The sequence below is a fragment of the Hemiscyllium ocellatum genome, chromosome 11 (genome assembly GCF_020745735.1).
Source record: "Hemiscyllium ocellatum isolate sHemOce1 chromosome 11, sHemOce1.pat.X.cur, whole genome shotgun sequence".
Taxonomy (NCBI): Eukaryota; Metazoa; Chordata; class Chondrichthyes; order Orectolobiformes; family Hemiscylliidae; genus Hemiscyllium; species Hemiscyllium ocellatum.
In genome coordinates this window covers 15,982,933-16,000,880 of record NC_083411.1, presented here as the reverse complement: position 1 = coordinate 16,000,880, position 17,948 = coordinate 15,982,933, and the positions used below count along the sequence as shown (strand labels likewise).

The 17,948-nt window shown below is 44.4% G+C and overlaps 1 protein-coding gene across 2 annotated transcripts in view; it reads left to right on the top strand.

Annotated features, from left to right (window-relative positions):
- Window positions 1–17,948, top strand: part of mtm1 (myotubularin 1) — a 157,875-nt gene that overhangs the window by 135,217 nt on the left and 4,710 nt on the right. For both annotated transcript variants that reach the window (XM_060832423.1, XM_060832424.1), the window contains one exon: window positions 4,738–4,914. In XM_060832423.1, coding sequence (XP_060688406.1) covers window positions 4,738–4,914 — 177 coding nt within the window. The remainder of the gene's footprint in view (window positions 1–4,737; window positions 4,915–17,948) is intronic.

Sequence of the window (17,948 nt, the reverse complement as noted above, 5' to 3'; positions counted from 1 at the left end):
AAACTATTTTTTAAAAAAACCTTCTATATTCGTTAAAATCTTAGCCTTAAGTATGCTGCAAGAATCCCGCGACTGTTTGTGTAATGTTCCCCCCCCCTTCTCCCACAACACCCCACTACCCATCTGCGAAAAAAACATCTCTAACCACCACCGCCTGCAGAAACTACATTTCTAATCTCCCACAATTTCCCCTTTTTCTCTTTCTCTAACTGTTGTTTCTGCACTTATTAAGTCTCCTTTAATTCATTTTCTTATGATCTGCCCTCTTACGCCTTTTGGCGATGAGGTTCACAATCTTATACATTTTAAATTTGTGTTTTTCGTCTCTCGAACTCTAGAAGCATTCTTTGACTTTCCCTTTGTTGCATATCACCTGTTGATTGTAAAAGCATCTGATGATGTATTTGGGTTCCTTCCCCAAGGGATGCCATCAGTCGGCTCATTACCCATTTTAGGACATTGAACCCTACCACCAGACCCACTAATATCAATAATCCATAGATAGTCAGATTGACTAACCACCTTCCCCAAACAGTCAATCCCCAATTCCCGCATTCCAATCCCTTTTTATTCCGACACTGATTACCGGCCTTCTTTATTTTGGCGATTTTGTCTCGCACATGTTTGGAGATATCAGTAATGTTAGAGGAGACCTCAGGTATGTAAGTACAACACTCCTCCACAATTAGTGCACAGGTACCACCTTTCTCTGCCAGAATATAATCTAGAGCCATCCTGTTCTGAAGAGTTGTTAGCCTAGTGGCAATCATTTCGGTCGTTATGGCTGCTACTTGGGATTGGGTTTCGGCCAACGCATCGGCAGTATTGTTGGCCAACTCTTCCAGGGAAGCCGCCAACTTTTGTATTTCTACTCATGCTCGAGCGGTCCCATACATAGGTGTCAAAGTCCAGAGGAGGCGATCTCCTTCGGTTACTTTCTGGGTTACTCGCCTTCCTCCCTGTTTATTCTGAGGTATTTTTGGGGCTCTCTTTAACAGCCTCAAGTGGGGAATTATGTAGGCAAGGTAGCAGCAGCCACTCTAGCCTTTCTGGTTTTGAGGTAGTGTCTGAACTGGATGGGCCCAGCACCCATTTCCGTGACATCTGCCACTCCAAAAGTACTTCTCGCCGGGGATAAATGGGGTAGGCCTTTAAGCCACGCACCCAATATGTCCCATTCAATACTTGGGGAATGGTTGTGGGAGTAGCTTGGCTGGTGTAGACACAAGATGATTTTCCTAATCGGAAGGGTGTGGTATCATTCTGATTACACAAACAAGTGGTATTTACTGCTCCTTTCGGTGGGGAAACTCTAAGGCCATCGATAGCACCCAGAGTTTTCGGGGCTGGTCGAGGGAACCACCCCGCAAAGTTATAATTACCCCTTTCAAATCTCCAAGTTGTATCATTTGAGCCCGAGTCAAATTGTTGTACATCGTACACTTCTCTTTTGGTAAGTGGTATAACCGTGAGAGGAATTCCGGATTCCCCATGGTTTGGGATCTCTGCACATACCCAACAGTCGGCATGCTCCTTTAGTTTAGCATAATTCTGACATTGGCAGCTAGCGCCAATATTATCTTGACAATATAAAGCTGACCACTCATTTCAGCTCACAGCCCTATCTGTCTATTCCCTAACCGTTTGTATGCCAGGGAGGAGTGAGTCCATGCAACACTTTGGGATACAGTTTTTTTAACCAATACTTAATAGTCTCTTATCTCAGTCCATTCTTTTTGCTCAGCTTGATTTTCAGAGGGTTGTCTGTAGGATGAGCTTGCCACTCTGCCGGAGGGGAAGGAGCGTCCACGGGGCCCTTAACACGAGTGTGATGACTCCACTCTTTTTCAGCAGTTCGGACAGCTGTTTCAGTAGTCAGGAGGGTTAGGAATGGTCCCTCCCAGCTTGGGTGCAGTTTGGTATCTTTCCAGGTCTGTATCAGGACCCAATCACCCAGTCATATCCGATGTACTGCGAACTCAAGTGGAGGTGTCTGGGTCAACAGACCCTTCTTCCGCAGGACAGACAAAGAAGAGCCGAGCGCCACAATATAGTTCTTTAAAAACTTATCATTGAACTCTACAGTTTAGTAATTGTCCTGTCACTTCCTCATCATTTCCTCTAATTAGGGTTGGCTCAAAAATAGGCACCAAGAATTGCTCGCCTTTTACTCCGGAAACCCTGAGATTCTTGTTAGTCAATTTAACACTGGTTGGTCTAAAACTTAGGGATGATCGTGCCGCTCCCGTGTCCATCAAAAATACTGCCTCCTCCCCTTCAGGTCCCACCTTTAAATTTATCAAGGGTTCCCGGTGGGTCGCAGGAGGAGGGAACCCCTGACTCCCCTAATCTTCATCTAAGATCATTAGGGAAACAGCTTCCCTTTCTCTTGCTAATTCCAGGCATTCCCGTTTAAAATGCCCCATTTTCCCGCAATGGTAACACCCTGCTTGTTGCCTCCTTTCCCGGGTGTCCGACCTTTGTCTTTCGTGTCCTCCCCTCCCTTTCCTGTTATCCCCTGATCCCAGTCTCCTTTTTGTTGTTTCTTCTACTGCCGCCACCATCATTTTGGCTTTGTTTCTGCTTCTTGTCTTCCCTTTTCACATACACTTTCTGTGCCTCATGTAACAGTTCTTCCATCTGTCTTTCACTCCATCCATCTAATTTCTGTAATTTCTTTTGTATGTCCGGCCATGATTTAGTTACAAACTGGACCTTTAAGAGTCTCTGTGCTATCGGATTATCGGGATCCATTCCTGAATACTTCCTTGAGGCCTCCTTGAGCCTTTTAAGAAATGCAGAAGGGGTTTCATCCTTCTCTTGTCGTACTTCAAAGGCCTTAACAAAGTTTTGTGATCTAGGTGCCGCCTCTTTAATTCCTAATATTACCATTTCTCGTAGATCCCGCATTGACTCCCTATCTTCTCTGTCATTATTTTCCCAATGAGGGTCAACATTTGGGAATTTCTATTCTGCTGTGGCCCCTTCTTCTCCAACTGGGTGCTTCTTTTCCCATTCCTGTAAAACCGCTCTCCTAATCATACCTCATTCTTCCCCTGAAAATAACGTTCCTAAAATTGCCATCAGTTCTCCCCAGGTATATAAATTAGGCCCTAGGAATTGCTCTAATTGTTCGGCTAGTCCAACCTGATCCTCTATTAAACTTTTCATTTCCTTTTTAAAGACCCTAACTTCACCGCTAGTTAAGGGAGCGTTTACATATCCGATTGTACCTTCCCCATTCGGAACCTCTCGTAAGGGACATAATTTTACATTTTCCATTATCTCTGCCCCTCCTTTACGTGTGGTGGCTCGAGTGATTCTGAGCCCCCTATGTTCTGTATCTTTTAGTTCAGAGTCCGTTCCCCTCTCTGTGTCTAGACTTGGTTCTACTTCGGGAGCTGTAGGCTCGTTCAGGGGAGTAGTATGTGGGGGCGGCAGACACGTTAAGGGATCCCATTGTGGCTTCCCTTGTTCATTCTTTTTCTGTTCTTTCCCTGATTCCTTTGTATCATAATTTTACTCCCGCGCTCCCTATCCCACAAGCTGCATAATCAGACTCTTTTTGACTGTACGGTTCTTTTTGATTGACATATATATTAAGATCTTGACACAGCCAATCCTCATCAGACCCATATTTGGACCAAAAAAAATACCAGGCACCTTAATACTTTCCCTAGTCCAAATGGAACAACAATAGTTTATCATTGTAGCCTTACCTTTCTCCTGCATCCAGAAGTTGTGTTCCCAATTACCCAACATTCTCCCCACATAACTGTCGGGCGGGATATATCCCCTTTAACGTTATTTACAGATCGATCGTTACACAGGCAACTCCCCGTGCCTCCCATTGTTACTAATTTAATTAATCTTAGCGAGGTCGGGTGTCCCCTTCTTTCACACCCCCTTCAGGCTCCTGACTAGACACCTTACTCGTCCGATTAATATGCTTTTTCTTTGAGATTTCAACTGTTCTCCATAAATCACTTTTATGTAAGGATAAAAGAGATTAGTTAGAAACTGATAGTAAGGCAGTCATGACCTGTAAAAAGAACAGGAGTTAACAATTTATTTCATAATCTGTAAAATCCTTAACCTTAAAAGAAATCATGTTAAAATTTCCATAGTAGAAATCAGATTCAAAACAGTCCCGGATCTCAAGATCCAGGGAGCAAAGCACAAACATTCAATCACCAACAAACAAATGTGCATTCAAACCGAATCACAAAGGGTTAGACTTTCTACTAGCTGAACAGCTCTTTCTCGCTCTCCCTCCCTCCTCCCTCCTCCCCCTCTCTCTCACACAGGCACCGTATCTCACAGACACTTTGAGCTTCCCGCAACAACATTTATCTCTCCACCCTGCAGGCACTCTGCCTCTATTCCTGATGAAGGGCTTTTGCCCGAAACGTCGACTTTCCTGCTTCTCGGATGCTTCCTGAACTGCTGTGCTTTTCCAGTACCACTCTAATCAAGAATCTGGTTTCTAGCATCTGCAGTCATTGTTTTTACCTACTTTAATACTTGGCAAACACAGTAACTACTGCTTTTGTGATGGACATTGAAGTACCCCACCCAGAGTATGCTCTTTACCATGCTTCGTGCCTCTTCCAAGAGGACAGAGGTTTATTAGCTGAGGCAGTTGATAATCAGATTTGCTTCTGATGTTATACTTCTGAATTTTTTTTCTGTGTTTGTACAAAAGTTGTTAAAAGTCTTTTTTTTAATTGATTCAAGGAGTTGCGAAAAAGGACGGTGTCCTTATGGTCTTACGTGAACAGTGAAATGGACAAGTACATCAATCCCTTTTATACAAAAGACCAACATCGTGTGCTCTATCCAGTTGCCAGCATGCGGCACCTAGATCTCTGGGTGAACTACTATATCCGATGGAATCCTTGGTTCAGGCAGCAGGTATGTAATAGAAACATTGACTCATTGAAGCAAATAATTATTTCTTGTCATGCACCATGTCCTTCTATATGGGCACAAAAGTTTTGACAGTCTGAGAAAGCTGATCAAATTAGCCATTTTCTCTGATCTGTAAGGCACCCAACCAATGAGAGATTATGAATTCAGCTAATGGAATGGTAGGTAAGCCTTTGTCATGACCTCTGTAGCAAAGAATGTTCGTGCAGAATACATCGTTCATAAAGTCAGTTAAGGTGCAGAGGAAGGTCATTCAGCCCAACATGCTGGCTTACTGTGCAATAATCCGTTCAGTTCCTTTCCGCCTCTCTCTCCCTATAGCCTGCAAGTGTTCATTTCATCTCCTTTTGAAATCATTGGTTGTCTCTGTTTTCACACCCTCATTATGACTCATTTTGTAAGAAGGTGTTTGCCCATAATCTTAAATGCTGTATCATAACATTTTATGCTCCAAAGAGAACAGCCCCAACTTCTCCAACTAATGTTTGTCGTTAAATTTTCCTATTCCTGGGAAAAATCCTGTTTCATGCTATTCAATCTGCTCTGCAGCTTCTTCATGACCCTCACATTCTTCCTGACTTTGAAAGAACCAGAACACATTTTTTTATTTGTTCGTTGGATGCAGGCATCACTAACATTTATTGTTCAACCTGAGTTGTCCAGAGGTTAGTTAAGAGTCAACCACTTTGCTGTGGATCTGGAGTTACATATAGGCCAGACCAGGGAATGACTGCAGTTTTCCTTCCATAAAGAACATGAGTATATCAGTCTTTTAACAACAGCTGATATTGTGTGTCCATGTTTGCTTTTAGACTGGTGTTTTAATTATATAATTATTGAATTCAAATATTTACGGAACTCAACCCAGATCCTACTGCGCTCTCAATATGTACTGGCACCTTCAGTAGTTGGTGCCCTTGCACCTCTAGGCCCCTCGGTTCCTTAATTAACATTGACATTATTGTCCTTTTAGAAGTGTGGAGTTTAGACCTATCTCTGCTGTTAATGTTCCCAGAAGGAATGATACAACAAGTGAGATATTTAGCCCATTCCACATGTGCCAATTCCTTGAAAGAACTATCCAGTTAATCCGTTGCCTCATCTTGCCCCTAAAGCCCTGTCATTTCCCCCCTCATAAGAATTTATCTTTCTGAAATTTACTTTTGAATCTCCTTCCCACCTTTTCAAGTAGTTCATTTCAGACTATCCTAGCCTTTCCCCTTAAAAAAAATACTTCCTCCTGTCATCTCTAGTTCTTTTGCTCATCACTTTTGGTCACTCCCTCTGCCATATTTACTCCATCAAAACTATTTACAATTTGCAGCACTGAACAACAGGTTTGCTTTACTGTATTAAAACCAATGGGAACAACTTGAATGTCTCTCCACCTAATTTAAGCCCCTAAGCTCTGGCCATTCTGTTAAACCTTCTGTAGTCTTAATATCCTTTCTGAAAAGTGATGTTCATAATTGAATGCAAGACTGTTGCTGAGGCTAAACCAGTGTTTTATAAATATTTGCCACCATTTTGTTGCTTTTGTACTTTACTCCCCTGTATTTTAAAGTCTTAAGATCTTTTAAAACAGTTTGTGACCCCCGCTTCCTTCAGATATGCATTGCTTTTTGAGAAATATTGTGAGTTTTTGATTTGTTTCTGGGCATATCTGTTATGGTAAGTTAAAATTTCCTATACAGATTTGAGTGGAAAATCAAAAAAAAATGTTTTAAACGGAATGTATAATACCAGGAATGCTGGAAATCTGAAATAAAGATACAATGAACAGAATCTTCTGATGAAGATTCCCGATGAAGAGCTTATGCTCAAAACGTTGATTCACCTCGTCGGATGCTGCCTGACCAGCTGTGTTTTTCCAGCGCCACATTCTTCAACTCTGATCTCCAGCATCTACAGTCCTCACTTTCTCCCAGAATCTTCTCAGCCCCTGACGACATGGGCCATGGTGAGAAATTTGGGAAAATTGAAATGGCCAACGAGGAGCTTCTCAATATTGAAAGCAAAAGGTCCTATTTTCCAATCAAATGGGGAATAGTCAAAATTCTTGCTTTTGAGCAGCGAGAGCCATGTTTGTATGAATTTGCATGCATTAATATCTTTATCTCACTCCTCATTAATATGTAATTTCCCATTCTCCCAACTAGAAATTAGATGGCAACATTTTTTGACATGAACATCAGCGTGAGTACCTGGCAACTCCAGCTTGCTGCCTGTTCCACCAACCGTCCACTTCGGTACAAGTCATCAGCATCTTAGGGCACACTCCCCAAACTGTGATCATGTGCACTCCCTGACCGTGGATGTTAGCATCTGACCCATACTAGCCTCTTCATACTCCCACAGCTTATCTTCAGTTCACTTCCAGCGCAGCTCTGCACCTCAATGCTGAATTTTGGAATGCGCCAGCATCTTTCAATGGAAAGCTGCTGCATGGAATCTTTATGCAGTGGTCAGGCACCAGTCTTATGGACTGGATCAGGCTGAATCTTATTGCTGCTCACTTGTTCTCTTAGAACTCACTTTGTTTCTAGTTTGATCACAATATCCCTGTTTTGCCTTTTGCACTTCTCCCCCTCATCCACACATTAAAGGCTCATAGTACCTATGTCTTAGTTTGCGCGTGAGTACAAGCACAAAGCCAGGAAGGTTGTCACAATTGTCAGCAGTCATCAGTCAAAGGGATGGACATATTGCTGTGCAGCACAGTGCTATGTAAATCTCTCACCTATAACATGTACCAGGAGCCTACATGGTAAATGCATTGTATGTGCATTTGTCCAATGGCCATATACCAAAGTCTAGTCCTCATTTAAGACAAAGTGGGGTCAGTCAGGATGTACATTAAGTCCAAGTCATTGCCAATCCCAATCCAATGGTTAGTCATCTGTTTGAGTTAGACGTGGCCAAGGGGTTCATTTCGCTACAGTCCAGAGTGTGGGCCATAATCCATTCTGCACACTGATTGTGTACATTCGGGGGAGTTGAAGTATGTCAGTCAGGGACGAGCAAACAGGTCAGTCATGGGTCCAGTCAGTCATAGTTGGAGCTGCCTGTCAAAGTCAGTCAGAAATGGGTACTGGCCAGTCCCAGAGGTCAACAAATTGAGAGTCAAGAGGATTTATCAGGAGTTTCTATTATGGTAGTGAAATGGGGAACTCAATTGGAAACTGCAGTCTGGAATACAGAGGGAGCCAGGGATGGTGAAGAGGCGAAATGGGTATAAGGGGAGAAATTTAACATGTAAAGGAGGAAGTTGATAATGTGTGGGATACAGCAGGAGGGGACATTATTAGTGGTCACTACAATGACAGGATGACTGCGGACTGCATTAGTAGGGTGTGACTAAACCATAGTCTGGGGTCCAGGGTAATGATGTAAGTTGCAAACGTTTCGAGGTATTGGGTAACATGGAGGATCAGTACTGATAGGTGTCTAGGCAATGCCAGGAGGCAAGGAACATTGCTACATTTGCCTTCCATGTTCAATTGACTCCTAAATGCAAAATGGAAACAGCTGCGGCACACCCCCGAAATAGGCCAGGTCACTGTTTTTTTTTCTCTCTGTTCCAGTGGGTGGGTTCCACTTCTGATTGACATGAGGCCCTTCAAGGGACAGTTACATCAATCACGCTCTTGCATAGTACAGGTCGAAGTTGTCTGTAATCATAGCATCCTACATATGAAATGCATGCAGTGCCCAAATGTATGGGTTTCAAATGCTAGTCATAAGCAATCTCGATCATGTTGTTCATTATTACAGAATACAGATTGATATTTCTGCTTCACAGAGATGACTTTGTAGTTACTGCACTGCAGTAGAGGAACAGATGTGCCAGTTGACTTAAGACCAGCAACAATCCCCCTGGCTGATACTGAACGACTTCCATGTAAGGTCTCAGCTGAACGGCCCTTCAGGATGCACAGAAGCTGCAAGAGCCCCAGTGTCTATCATCCTTGATGCCATTTTCTCTAGATGAGTGAGGTGCAATGTCATTGCAGACTAAGGATGCCTAGGGCACCGTTACAGAACTATGCCAACTGCTGGAGCAGGATGCTGCCTGACCTGCTGCGCTTTTCCAGCAACACATTTTCAGCTCCATTACTCCTCAATCCACAAGTATATCAAGTGATGTATGTCACATCACATCACTTCATCTGTTTCCCATGACAGGGTCCACACTGGAGCCTGGGTAGTAGGCTTTGCGAACATTGCTGCCTTCCCTCAGGTAGACAAAATTAAAAATTACGCAATGCCAGGTTATAGTCCAACAGGTTTATTTGGAAGTACAGGCTTTCAGAGCACTGCTGCTTTGTCAGGTAGCTAGTGGGGCAGGATAATAAGACACAGAATTTATAGCACAAGATCATAGTGTCATGCAACTGATATATTGAACAAACCTAGATTGTGTTGGAGTATGACCTGGTGTTGTGTGATTTTTAACTTTGTCCACCCCAGTCCAACACCAGCACCACCACCTCATCCCCCCCAGGTGCAGGGTGCTATAAACCATGTGCACATTCAGAGTGCCTTATCATAATGCAGCTGAGTTCATCAGTAGAAAAAGGTTCCATTCCATCAATGTGCAAGTCATCTACGATCATCAACATCACATTTTGGAGGTCTGTGCCCAGGTTCTCTGGGAGATGCCATGATGTCTTTATCCTTGAGAATGTTCTATGTTTCTCATGTGTTTCAAGCGCCAGACACCTTACAAGGATGATACTAGGAGACCAGGGCTACCCATCTGCAATGATGGCTGAAGACTCCATAACTAACCCTGACTCTGCTGAGCTTGGATATAAAACAACCTGTACTTCAACCAGAACTCTGATGGAGCAGGCAGAGGGCCTTTTGTAGATGTGGAATGGCTGGTTGGATCAGTGCAGGAGTATGTTGAAGTACATTCTAAGCAGAGTGTGCCACACGATCCTCTCATGCTGTGCTCTGCACGGCTGACGTAGGCAAAGAGGGAGTGTTAGGGAGGCTGAAACAGGCAGAGAATGCTTCAGCCTACTGAGAATAAGGATGAGGACATTGGGTGGGGGTCATCATCCTTTGCATGATGGAGTGCATCACTGCAAGGCAATAGTAAAGAGTTGGGTGCAGTGATCATTTATTGACTGTGAAATTGTTGAAAAATAAGCAGTCTATTTCTTTTCAGAGAGAAATGTGGTCTCTGTTAGTTGTTAGCTTTCGCTGTCGCTGAATAAAAATGAACGTTTGTAAACTTTCTGTATGTGACGGTCCCACATTTAACAATGAGAAGATGTTGGGCTACGCTGGGCATGGAAGAAAGAGTGGCAGTGACTTCGAGCTGTAAGGTGGGATATGGTAAGGACAGGTAAATTGTGTGGTTTGGTACTTAAACAGTTAAACAGCCCTGCCACCTGGGTGTCCTGAGAAGTGTTGGTCTGTGGTTGCTGTTCCCTTGCAACCTGATGAAGGGCAGCTGTGGACTTCCAGTGCTTGACCGGATGCACAACTGAGTTTCAAAGATCGAACCAGGGATGCTGTGATATTCTGGCTGTGGCAAGACTCTCCACCTGTGGTGAGTGAGAGAATATAATGAGTGGGGTGTTATAAGGGAATAGTGTATAGTTAATGAAGTCAATTTGGGTTGATAGTGCATGAAAACTTGCTAGGTCTCACTGAGAAAAACCCTCCGTGAAATGCACCAAAAAAGATGCTTAGCTGAATTCTGTTAAGACTCAGCTCAAAGCATCTGTGCTGACTTTATTTAATTAGATAATTCTTTTGGAAGTGGTTACTCTTATCACAGAATATTCTCACCAAATGAGTGTCCCAGTGCTTGGATGAATAGTTTAAAATTGCAAGTCATTACTTTTGTTTTGAGTGAATGAAACATTTGCAACCCTATGGTATTACTTCCATATCTCAGGAAGGCTAGAGCTTCCCCAGTTTCCAAATATACTTTCCTCAGAAAGCGAGGATGCATCCTATCTGGATTCAGTATCGTTCCTAATTTGAGTACTGCTGACATTCTGGATACATCATTTTTTATTTCTATCCTCTCCAGTATTGCTGTGCTATCTCTGTGGCTCTCTTCACATAGATTCCTGAATCTGCAGAGTATTCCAATATGTTCAGTTTTATTTCAAATTTCTAACACTTGCTTAATTTTTTAGAATTCAAATAGTTTCGTTTTGCACTGTAAATCTGCAAAGTAGTTTCATTCATGTGATTCACCCAGAAACAGAAATTCATAAAACTTAAAGGGATGCAAGCAATTATTGAGCTTTGGTGTCCAGCTGGTATCATATTTAGAATGTGGTCTGTCAGTTTTCTTGGGGGTATCATGTGACAAACCATTGTTGAACTGAATCCCAATGTGATAAAAGGTTTCAGCATTCACTAGAAATGTTATTAGTCTGGAGGAAGTGAATGACTGCTTATTACCAAACGGCATAGCTTCTTTAATGTGACTGGAGTTACTGGAGTGGACAGGAGATCGTGGCTGGAAGAGCTGCCATTGTATTTGAGGGTTCTTCAGTACTCACTTCCTTGGGATGGTATTTGCTGATTTTTATACACAAGTTGTTGCAATGTTTTTGGAACGTTATCAGAAAAAAAACAAAGCAAACCTATCTTAAAAGGGACTTGTAATGTTAAGGATTGGTATTAAGTTAGCCTAGAGCAGTGGATAAAAGCAAATTACTGCAGATGCTGGAATCTGAAACCCTCCATCACCTTCATCTGGTCCATCTCCGACACTTGCCTTCCTTTCCTTGACCTTTCTGTCCCCGTTTCCGGCAATAGTCTATCCACTAATATCCATTACAAGCCCACTGAATCCCACAGCTCTTCTCACTCGATGTCCTGTAAGGACTCTATCCCTTTCTCTCAGCTCCTTCGCCTCCGCTGCATTTGTTCTGATGAGGTCACTTTCCAAAGTGGTGCTCTTAATATGTGTTGCTTCTTCTCCAACCATGGCTTCCCACCTACAGTTGTTGACAGGGCTCTCGACAGCCTGCGGTCCATCTCCTGCACCACGACCCTCACCCCCTCCCGGAACAAGGATAGGGTTCCTCTTGTTCTCACCTTTCACCCCACCAGCCTCCACATGCAAAAAATAATCCTCCTCCATTTTTGCCAACTCTAACATGACGCCACCACTGAACACACCTTCCCTTCCCTCCCCCTGTCTGCATTCCACAGAGATCGTTCCCTCCAGGACAATCTAGTCCCCCCCCTCCATCACACCTAACACCTCTCCCATCACACACGGCATCTTCCCATCGCAACTAGCCCCCCTCCCATCGCAACTAGCCCCCCTCCCATCGCACCTAGCCCCCCTCCCATGCAATTGCAGAAGGTGCAACACTTGCCCCTTTTCCTCTTCCATGCTCACCATCCAAGGCCCCAGACACTCATTTCAGATTAAGCAGCGTTTCACTTGTACCTCTTTCAATTTGGTCGATTGCATTCGTTGCTCCCAATGTGGTCTCCTCTAAATCGGAGAGACAAAACGCAGACCAGATAATTGCTTTGCTGAGTACCTTCAGTCTGTACGCAATCAGGTCCCGGACTTTCCCCTGGCTTGCCACTTCAACACCCAATCCTGCTCCCATGCCCACGTGTCTGTCCTTGGCCTGCTGCAATGTTCCAGTGAAGCTCAACGCAAACTGGAGGAACAGCAACTCATCTTCCGACTAGGCACGTTACAGCCTGCCGGTCTCAACATTGAATTTAACAACTTCAGATGATTATCCCATCTCAAGCCCTCTGTTTTCATTCTGCTCCGTAATTTTATTTCATTTATTTTATTTATCTTTTTAAAAAATTTTTTCACTGTTCTGTATTCTTATTTCGTGATTGTCTCTCTCTCGCTCCCCACTCTCTCGTCACCTTTTTCCTCTCCTCTTCCCCCTTTGGTACCCTTTTCCCCTGTTTTCTATTTTGCCCCTGCTTCACCCATTTCCACACCCCCCAATCCCCCACATATTTTGTCACATAGCACTGGCTTCATTCACAGCTCCTAATCTCCCTATAATCTCTCTATGCACTGTCATTATCACCTCTTTATTGCTACCTTTGCTTCTGGAGCCATGACTCACCTTCTCTCAGCCTCATATAAATACCCGCACCAATCAACCACACTGCCCTGTGGTCCAACATTTCAACTCCTCCCATTCTGCCGAGGACATGGTGGTCCTGGGCCTCCTTCACCGCCACTCCCTCACCACCAGATGCCTGGAGGAAGAATGCCTCATCTTCCGTCTTGGAACACTTCAACCCCAGGGCATTAATGTGGACTTCAACAGTTTCCTCATTTCCTGTTTCCCCCATCTCACCCCAGTTCCAAACTTCCAGCTCAGCACTGCCCCCGTGACTTGTCCTACCTGCCTAGCTCCTTTTCCACCTATCCACTCCATCCTCTTCCCTGACCTATCACCTTCATCCCCTCCCCCACTCACCTATTGTACTCTATGCTACTTTCTCCCCATCCCCACCCTCCTCTCATTTATCTCTCCACGCTTCAGGCGCTCTGTCTGTATTCCTGATGAAGGGCTTTTGCCCAAAATGTCGATTTTACTGCTCAGATGCTGCCTGAAGTGCTGTACTTTTCCAGCACCACTCTAATCTAGACTCTGGTTTCCAGCATCTGCACTCGTTGTTTTTACCTAATATAAATATCTCCCTATTTGTCCCTTTTTTAAAGCTTTGACAAAGGGTCAGTTAGACTCAACGTCCGCTCTTTTCTCTCCTTACAGATGCTGCCAGACTTGCTGAGATTTTCCAGCATTTTTTCTTTAGCCTAGAGCAGTGTTTTTTGAGCAGTACGAGTGCGCTAATGCTGTGGTTTTTGAAGAAAGTGTATTTTGTTTGGTAATTTCTGGATCTGCGGATTAATTATAGGGGCAGAAGTGGCTTTTAGTTGGGTGACGTGCCCTTCCTGGGAGAAAGTGAGGACTGCAGATGCTGGAGATAAGAGTCAAAAAGTGCGGCACTGGAAAAGCACAGCCAGTCAGGCAGCATCCGAGGAGCAGAGAACCAATGTTTTGAGCGTAAGCTCTTCAGGGATTTCATGAACTTATACTCGAAATGTCGACTCTTCTGCTCCTTAGATGCTGTCTGACCCGACTGTACTTTGCCAGTGCCACACCTTTTTTAATGTGCTCTTCCTGTCAGATGTGGGAGATGATGAATATTCCAGGAGACTGTCTGCAGTAATTGTGTGTTTGGTTGAGAATGCTATTGGAATGCTTGGATTGGTTGGAGCAGCAGTTAGAGGCAATGAGCTTACAAGAGCAAAGGAGTGTGATGGATGGCAGTTTCAGGAAAGTGGGGAAACTGCAGATAGAGGCAGGTAGATAGTTAACCGCTCAGAATGATAGGAGAGGTAGCCGGATAGTGCAGGAGTCTCCTGTGGCTATCTATCTCCATCTCAAACAGGTATGCTGGTTTTGATACCATGGTTGGGGGATGATTTGGAGGTGCCGGTGTTGGACTGGGGTGTACAAAGTTAAAAATCGCACACCACCAGGTTATAGTCCAACAGGTTTAATTGGAAGCACACTAGCTTTCGGAGTGACGTTCCTTCATCAGGTGATTGTCCTGATGAAGGGCAATCACCTGATGAAGGAGCGTCGCTCTGAAAGCTAGTGTGCTTCCAATTAAGGGTAAAAACAATGACTGCAGATGCTGGAAACCAGATTCTGGATCAGTGGTGCTGGAAGAGCACAGCAGTTCAGGCAGCATCCAAGGAACAGCGAAATCAACGTTTCGGGCAAAAGCCCTTCATCAGGAATGAAGGCAGTGAGCTGGAAGCATGGAGAGATAAGCTAGAAAAAGGGGGTGGGGAGAGAGTAGCATAGAGTATAATGGGTGAGTGGGGGAGGAGATGAAGGTGATAGGTCAGGGAGGAGAGGGTGGAGTGAATAGGTGGAAAAGGAGCTAGGCAGGTCGGACAAGTCATGGGGACAGTGCTGAACTGGAAGTTTGAAACTAGGGTGAGGTGGGGGAAGGGAAAATAAGGAAGCTGTTGAAGTCCACATTGACGCCCTGGGGTTGAAGTGTTCCGAGGCGGAAGATGAGGCGTTCTTCCTCCAGGCGTCTGGTGGTGAGGGAGCGGCGGTGAAGGAGGCCCAGGACCTCCATGTCCTCGGCAGAGTGGGAGGGGGAGTTGAAATGTTGGGCCACGGGGCGGTGTGGTTGATTGGTGCGGGTGTCTCGGAGATGTTCCCTAAAGCGCTCTGCTAGGAGGCGCCCAGTCTCCCCAATGTAGAGGAGACCGCGTCCGGAGCAACGGATACAAAAATGATATTAGTCAATGTGCAGGTAAAACTTTGATGGATGTGGAAGGCTCCTTTAGGGCCTTGGATAGTGGTGAGGGAGGAGGTGTGGGCACAGGTTTTACAGTTCCTGCGGTGGCAGGGGAAAGTGCCAGGATGGGAGGGTGGGTCGTAAGGGGGCGTGGACCTGACCAGGTAGTCATGGAGGGAACGGTCTTTGTGGAAGGCGGAAAGGGGTGGGGAGGAAACCTGTCGGACTATAACCTGGTGTTGGGTGACTTTTAACATGGTTGGGGGAGGTGGGATGGTGGTGATATCTGTTACCATGACTCCCTCTACTGTATTGAGGGGTATGTCAGGTTTCAAACATTCAATTGGGATAGGGGACTCTCTAGTTTGGGGCACAGACAGATGTTTCTGCAGCCATAAGAGGGACATCAATGCTGTGTTAACTCCTCTGTGTTTGAAGGGGACCAATATTCTTGCAGTGAGATTTGCAAATGCAACTTGGGAGGCTTTAAACAAAGGGGTTGCTGCGTGGGTGAGCTTGGGGGTATGGTGTGGTAGTGCTGGTTACCAAAACATTAGTGAGAAAAAGTTGAGGCTTGCACAGCAGGTAAAGGGCGCAAGTCTAATAGCCAAGTCAGACAAGAGCTTGGCAGAGAATGAGGTAAGTGGACGTTTTGGGGCTTTTGCCCAAAACGTCGATTTTACTGCTCCTCAGATGCTGCCTGAACTACTGTGCTCTTCCAGCACCACTAATCCAGAATCTGGTTTCCAACATCTGCAGTAATTGTTTTTTACCTAGAGAATGAGGTAAGACTAATAAATTAGACTGTATTTACTATAATACAAGAGGCCTGTCAGGTGAGGCAAATGAACTCAGGGCATGATTGGGCGCATGGGACTAAGATAGCTATTACAGAATATAGCTCAGGGGTGGGCACATCTGTCAGCTTAATGTTCTGGGATTAGAAAGTGTGGAAAGGGAGGCTAAAGAGGAGGGGGGGATGATGCTTTTGATTATTGTGTACGTAGGATATTCCTCAGAAACGTTCAAGTGAAGTTATGAGGGGAACTGAAATGAGAGGGATAACCACCTTGCTGGGATTGTATTATAAACCCCCACTGCCACTGCCACCACATAGGAAATTGAGAAGAAAATATGTAAGGAGATCTCAGAAATCAGGAAGAATAAGAGGGTGGTAATAAAGGATTTTAACTTTCCAAATGTACATTGAGACTGTCACAGTGTTAAGGACTTGGATGGGGAGGAATTTAAGTGTGCATAAGAAAACTTTATTATTCAATGTGTGATGTACCTACTAGAGAAGGAGCAATACCTGACCTCTTGGAAAAAAGGCAGGGCAAGGGACTGAGGTGTCAGTGCAGAAGTACTTTGGGGCAACTGATTGTAATTCTGTTAGTTCTAAAATAGCTTTGGAAATGGATAGAACTGAGCATAAAGTTAAATTTCTAAATTGCAGTAAGGCCAATGTTGACTATTGGACTGGAACTTACAAAAATTAATTGGAGGAGGCTATTTGCATGTAAAGGGATGTTTGGAAAGTGGGAGGCCTTAAACACTGAGGTAATGAGAGTTTAGGGACAGTATGTTCCTGTTAGTGGAGGGTAAGGCTGGTAGATGTAGGGAATGGTGGATAACTAGAGAAATTGAGGTTTTGGCCAAGAAAAAGAAGGAAGAATGTATTGGGTATTGACAGCTGGGATCGAGTGAATCCCTAGAAGTATAAGCGCAATAGGAGTATACTTGAGGGAAAAGAAGAGGGCACAAAGGGGAGATGAGATAGCTTTGGCAACAAGAGTTAAAGTGAGTCCAGAGAGAATCTGTAACTACGCTAAGGGCAAAAGAGTGACTAGGGAGAGAATAGGGCCCCTTTAAGATCAATATGTGAAACTACAGACTGGCCATCAATATGTGGAGCCACAGGAGATGGGTGAGATACTAAACAAATAGTATGCGACAGTATGTACTGTGAAGAAAAACATGGAAGTAAGGGAACTTGGGGAAATAGTGATGTCTTGCAAAGAGTTCATATTACAGAAGAAGAGATGCTGGAGGTTTTGAAACAAATAAAAGTTTGATAAATCTCTGGGAACTGATCAGTCATTCCCCAAATCTTTGAGGGAAGCTGGGGAAGAGATCACTGGGCTCTTTGTTGAGATACTTGCATTATTGATAACCGCTGTGAGGTGCTGAAAGACTGGACGTTGGCTAATGTGGTGCTGTTGCTTAAAGGCTGAAAAGAAAAATCAAGGAGCTACAGACTGGTGAGCCTTACATCAGTGGTGGATAGGTTAGTGCGGGTGTGATTCTGAGGGACGACATTTACATAGGTTTGCTAAGGCAAGGGCTGATTAGGGCTAGTCGTGTGGCTTCGTGTGAGAGAAATAGTGTCTCTCATTTTTTTTGTAGAGGTGACAAAGAAGATTGATGAAGCGAGAATGGTAGACATTGGTTATGTGGACTTAAGTGTTCGACAAAGTTCTGCATGGTAGACTGGTCAGTAAGTTTAGATCACATGGTATCCAGGGGAGCTAGCCAATGGGATATGAAATTGGTTTGAAGGTAGGAGATCGGGTGGTAATGGAGAGTGCTGAAAAAGCTCAGCAGGTCTGGCAGCATCTGTGAAGAGAAATCAAAGTTAACATTTTGGGTCCGGTGACCTTTTATCTTTTCTGAAACATTAACTTCGATTTCTCTTCAGGTGGGACTAGAGTGGGTTAGGA